Source organism: Vipera berus (genome assembly GCF_964194415.1).
Source record: "Vipera berus genome assembly, chromosome: 7".
In the NCBI taxonomy this organism is placed as follows: domain Eukaryota; kingdom Metazoa; phylum Chordata; class Lepidosauria; order Squamata; family Viperidae; genus Vipera; species Vipera berus.
The window spans coordinates 70,108,642-70,114,641 of record NC_138209.1 but is presented as its reverse complement, the minus strand read 5'-3'; the positions used below and the strand labels follow the sequence as shown (position 1 = coordinate 70,114,641).

The window sequence follows — 6,000 nt, the reverse complement described above, 5'->3', positions numbered from 1 at the left end:
AAAAAAACAGAGCATGAGTGATAGGAAATAGTTTTGGAATACCTGACTTAAACTACATGCCTATTTTAAAGGTCTTTGATAGGCTGCATTCACGTATCGTGATCCACCATGGGATAATCTTACTATATTTTTTTTAAAAAATCAAGTTAGAAATCAGTTTTGCAGATGGGCCAAGTAATTTTAGCTTTGGACCATTTTAATTTGTGCTCCTTCTTTATTCTTGCTTCTCAGGCCCAGTTAAAGTGGTTCTTCGTGGATTCTTGGTGGGGTACAGAATCAAAGCAAAAAAAAAAATGAATCGGGGGGAACAATCCAACCATACATATCTGTTCATCTTCCACATTAACCCAAGGTTGCAGTCAGCAAGCCAACAACAAACTATGATTTCAAACTCTAGTTTAATGCCCTAAAGTAAACCATGGTTTCATTCACGCAACACGCTCAGCCCCAAACAAGCAAACTGTATTACGGCTTAAAATAATAAGGAAACTACCCATTTTTTTAAAAAAAGAGTCCAGATACGTATTTCGAGCAAAGTTCAATGCGTGTCATCCAATTAGTCAGTCGTATTGTTATTGGTAACACAGAGAGGTCTACGTATCTACTCTGCTTTTCTCCCATTGGGATTCTGAGATTAAGAAATGGCAGGCTCTGGATGAACCACAAGATTAACCAATAAAAGTATACTGAAGCCACTATATGGTGTGATATGCAAGCAGAGCTTTAAATTGTCACAAAATATATTCAAAATATATTAGCAATCTGCTATGAGTAGCAAACATTGGCAAATACACAATAAACGTATCTGTATATGACAATAAAGCAAAACACATATTTAAATGAAAAGAACTGGTACTCTTGTAGTGGGATAAACATTTCATTAATACAAATATTATGCAAACTGTATTTGTTGGCTATTCACATTATTGCTCTGCTACATGAAGAACAGGCCCTTAAAATATGTTATATTTCACCTACATTAAAATCCAGAAACAAATGTTTCAGAAGTAACTGCATACGACAGGCATTAAACTTAATACATGAAGATATGCACAGCCAAGAAATTAAAAACTGGCCCGACCAAAGCATATTATTACATACTCATATTTTTTAAATGTTTCCTTGTGCAAACAATAAAACAGAAAGCTAGCTATGTAAACATGAAATTTAAAAGTTAGAATGCAGTATTTACTCCAGACATTCAGTAAACTGTATGTAAATTCAAATAACCATTTTTTTTAAATTCATCCACCTGAAATACAGATGTAAAATCAAAGACATTAACAACACATTGCTAGCATCTGGTACAATGCTGTTAATGTTTTACACACAAAACGGCCCCGACCCAAGGGAAGTCTTCAAAATAAAGGAAGGAGAATTTATATATATATATTTGTTGCACTTAAGTCCTAACGAAATAAACAGAACTCGAGAGCAGTGGAACGAACTAACTCGGCCCAATGATTTTAATGGGATTTAAATGCAGCTTTCCATGGGTTGGAGCCAAACACTGTAACATTCAAATAACTCAAAAACTAATATTAACAAATATATTCTGCCCATCTTGCATCCTTGTGTACTATTCAATCGGGTAAACAATAAGAAAGCTGTTACATGGCATGAACCACACAATACATGCTAGCTTGCACGCCAACATGTTCACTCACTCTCTCTCCCTTCTCTCTCTCTCAAAAAAAAAAAAGCATCCACGCAAAGACATATGGGGTTGGTATAAAACAAAATATCGCTTTATTTTTTTCCCCCCACCATGATTAAGAGATTAGGAGTAGAACCCTGGGTTCTCTATTCAGTCACTTCGAATCTCTTAGCCACGGGAAGATTTATCTACCGTTGTCCATGCAGCAGCCCTCTTAGGAAATACTAGTCAGTTTTACAGTCCCGAGCAGGATTCAGCCATTAGGCACCTGCAAATCTGCTACTTAAAAAGTCTTCTCGTGGAGAAATAGCAATCCATGTTCAAGTTTCTTGAGGAGGGACATCTTCCAAGCAGGCAGGATTTCTTCAAGGTACAAGAAAAGGAATGGATGTTAGGGCTATGAAGGAATACTGCTTGTTGGCCCAGAGAGGACGACGAAAAAAAAAATAACCATCTGACACGAACAGATAATTGTCATCAGCCAAACAAGGGGAGATTTAGATTTAGAGATGCAAGTGCATAGGTTAAAATGATTGCCAATTTTCGTCTCTTATCTTGGGGCTAGAATACTTGTAGCTATTTTCACTTGTACATAATAGCTATGTATAATATACATACAGAAATACACACATGTATGTATGCGTGTGCATATTCAAACACAGACCCACACATATTACCCATACCTCAAGACTCTGGAAACCAGGGTTCATTAACAGAAAGCGGGGGGGGGGGGAAGGTAATAATTTAAATCACACAGAACGCTATTTTGTCCAATTTGACGAAAGGAACTTTTGAACACGTCGTTCCCCCCCAAAAATAAAAATAAAAATATCCGAAAGAAAGAGGAAAAAAAGGACGAAGAACACCACAAGATCCTGTAGAACCATCTCTGTATCATTACGAGGAGAGCACCAAGCAAGGCACCATTGGAAATGAAACGTACTGAGAAAGTCTCTGTGTAAAGCAAATGCTAATCGGGTTGAAAAATCGGCGTCTTTGGTAAAAATTCTATAAGAATGACCTGTTGAAACAGAAAGAAAGAAAGAAATAATAACAATAACAATAATAACAATAACAACAACAATAATAATAGACAGCATTGTTTTATTTTCAAAGTTTCTTAGGAAAGGCTTTCCGCGTGACGAGGAAATAACCCAACGGCCAGAATCCAAATGACTTTAGGCCAAGCCACGAGCGCTTTTAATTTTGCTTTTATGTTGCTCCCTTACGGGATGCAGGCCATCGTTTTTGAATTTCCTCCCAGTTTAAAAAACATTTTTTGCAACTGACATACACGCGGTCAGGAACAAAGTTAGTTTTTCTAAAGTTAATCTATTTATTTCACTAAGCAGTTTGCCCTTGCCGTTGCCTTCCTAGGGCTGAGAGAAGTCAGCCAAGCTGTGAACTTATGGTTTCTAGCTTGCTTTCTAGCCCAACTGGGTCTCTTTATCTGTTTTAACAATCCCAGCCTGTTTTCAGCTGGACGGCAGCATCTCTCCAAGACCTATGGGATGTATCTTACACATTGATTCTAGTGCGATCCTTTTTCACTGGAAACAGGAAGAAGGAACCAGGGACTCAAGAATGTAACACATCACTTCTGCTACCCAGCTATTTGTTCTAGCTGCCCACGTGGCAAACTGTGATTCCCCTGCCCACCCCCACCCACCCCCCGGCTACTTATGGTGGGGGTCAAACGCTTCTGTTGTGATTCAGTGTCAGCCTGTGCTCCCAGCAGCTGAGTCCGATGAATCTGAGGAGGAGGAGGAGGGGTTTGGAGAGCCTTTGGTGTCAGAGGGAGGCTCTGATGCACTGCAGGACTCTCAGCCTGGCCCCTCCCATCGTGTTCCTCATGAGGCTCAGCTGTGTGAACACGAGGTGTAGGACTCAGAGGAGTCACAGCTGAATCTGTTCAGAGACGCTAGAAGCAGAAGGCAATCCAGCAGAGCAGAGCAGAGCAAATCAATGAGGCAACTCAGTGAGAGGAGGAGAAGGCAGTGAGAAGCCAGGCCTTGGGACTGATAATAAAAGGGGAAGCTGCGGGCAGGACCGGTTGCTGAAGGCAACCGTTTGGAGACATTCTAAGAGAATCCTGGTCTGTTCTTGCTACTTCTGTTTAACTCTTGTCTGTTGACTCTTGTTTGATATTTTGATTCATTTATTGAAGGAAATATTCTGTTGCTTTTTTGTTTGAACTGTAAATTATTTTGGGTTGGGTTTTTCCAACCTATTGACTGTAAAAAGGAAAAAGGGGTTGTCCCTGACACACAAACAGGGCCGGCCGTAGGCTGGAACAGAACAGTTTCTCTTTTCTCAGTGTCCGGTGGAGGGGGGAAGGGGCAATAGGAAGCTGAAATAATGGTAATCCTACATTTGAGAACTCCCTAAACACATACTGCTAAAGACTGAGCAACCCATTCCAAAACCCAAGCTTTGTTTGGGCACTCAGGAACAGCTGCCCTGTTCCTTGCCACCCTGCCAATGAACGACACATCCTATAGGCACATGCATTTCTCAGGAAAAAAAAATGTTTGGTTAATCGGTTTTACTCGGATGAAAATACGCATGGGTAGTTATCCAAACTATCAAGGTCGGCCTTGATCCAAAAGAAAGTTGCGGCTAATCTTATGTGACCAAAATGAGGGTGGGTTTTGCCTTTTTTTTCCAACTGGAATGCCCCATACCATGTGAGCGCCTTTGTCATCCCTGAACGCGGCATGCTCATATAGAGAGTCAAAAGTGCTTTCCCCAGCTGTTCCATGTATAAAAGCTGCAACGGGAGAGAGCCTGCTTGGAAAACGCAGGCGGCGGGTACATGCACATTTTACCCTGTCAGAAGTCTCTTTGTCAAACAGCCACTAACCATTTCAGAGCGATCAATTCTGAAGGTTAGCTATGAGGAAGAAAAATGGCTCCAATGTGAATCTATTGCCATTCGAACCCAAGTAACTTCAACTACAACAGCTTTCATCAACAATTTCATATTCCTCCTGGCTTCTCCTTCCCACTGGTCTTTAAAGTCTACTAGGTTTCCAGCAGTAGATGATTCAGAGCAATTAATCTAAAATAAATTCTTTCTTTTTTTGAATTAGCTTGAAGGGAGGGCAGTAAATATTGCATCTGCAACTTAAGACTAGTGGAAGTATTGCCTTATTAAAATGTATGTCATCAGATACAGGTGACCGTCTTCTGCAATATAAAGGAACATTTTAAAGCAAACTGCAAGATTAATTTTAACTGTTAACACAACAATATTTATGTCTAACTAGGCCATTTGGAGGGACGCGGTGGCTCAGTGGGTTAGGATGCTGAGCCTGTCGATCAGAAGGTCGGCAGTTTGGCGGGTCGAATCCCGAGTGTCGTGTAACAGAGTGAGTGCCTGTTATGCGTCCCAGCTTCTGCCAACCTAGCAGTTCGAAAGCACGTAAAAAATAGGGACCACTACAGAGGGAAGGTAACAGCGTTCCATGTGCCTTTGGCGTCTAGTCATGCTGACCACATGACCACGGAGACGTCCTCGCACAAGCGCTGGCTCTTCGGCTTTGAAACGGAGATGAGCACCAGCCCCTAGAGTCGGAAACGACTAGCACGCATGTGCGGGGGAACCTTTACCTTAGGCCACAGGTCTGCAACCTGTGGCTCCGGAGCCGCATGCGGCTCTTTCAGCTAGCTCTCTCTCTCTTCAGCTCTCTCTCTCTCTCTCCCAGTCCTCTGCCATGTGCAGTCCAAAAAAAGAAAAAAGTGTGAAAAAAAAGTTCAACCAATCAATTCAAATATGCGGGGTAGGTGCATATCTTGCCTTGGCTCCACTCTTCAGTCAAACCCTGTTCTTCACATGTGCGCATGTACGCGCATGCGCACACAATTTTTGCGGCTTCCAGTTTTTCCTTTTGTGAGGGAACCAGTTCCGAGTGGCTCTTTCACTGTTTCAGGTTGCTGACCCCTGCCTTAGGCCATTTGGTCTTCCAAAACAGGCAAGTGAGCTGCTTCCTTCAGTGTATTTTATCTCCCGAGAAAATACAAATTCTGAAAATGTGATGGAATACATGCCACGTTGATCTTGTAAGACTCTTGCCTGAGTGAAATGTTTACTAAACCTCAGGAGATTGTCAAAGATTATGCCAAGTTAAAAATCTTCAACTTCTGCATATCGTTTTTATATCTGAGATTACTCTGCGCAAGCATTACAAAGCAACTGTGTGATGTGAGAAATGGCAGGAAACTTGTGGATCCCATCCGGCCATCTACTGGATTTAGAGGTTACCTAGAAACGGGTCCCACTGCAGTTTGGACTCCTTTGCCCATTCAAACATATCTTGCCGTACAAATATATGTGACAATAT

The 6,000-nt window shown here is 41.5% G+C and overlaps 1 protein-coding gene across 1 annotated transcript in view; it reads right to left on the bottom strand.

Moving 5' to 3' along the window:
* Positions 1-705: 705 nt before the first annotated feature.
* The window catches only part of CHIC2 (cysteine rich hydrophobic domain 2), a 42,342-nt gene continuing 37,047 nt past the window's right edge, over positions 706-6,000 (bottom strand). The window contains exon 6 of the mRNA XM_081333001.1: positions 706-2,678. Within this exon, the coding sequence (XP_081189127.1) occupies positions 2,628-2,678 (51 nt within the window). The 3' untranslated portion in view covers positions 706-2,627. The remainder of the gene's footprint in view (positions 2,679-6,000) is intronic.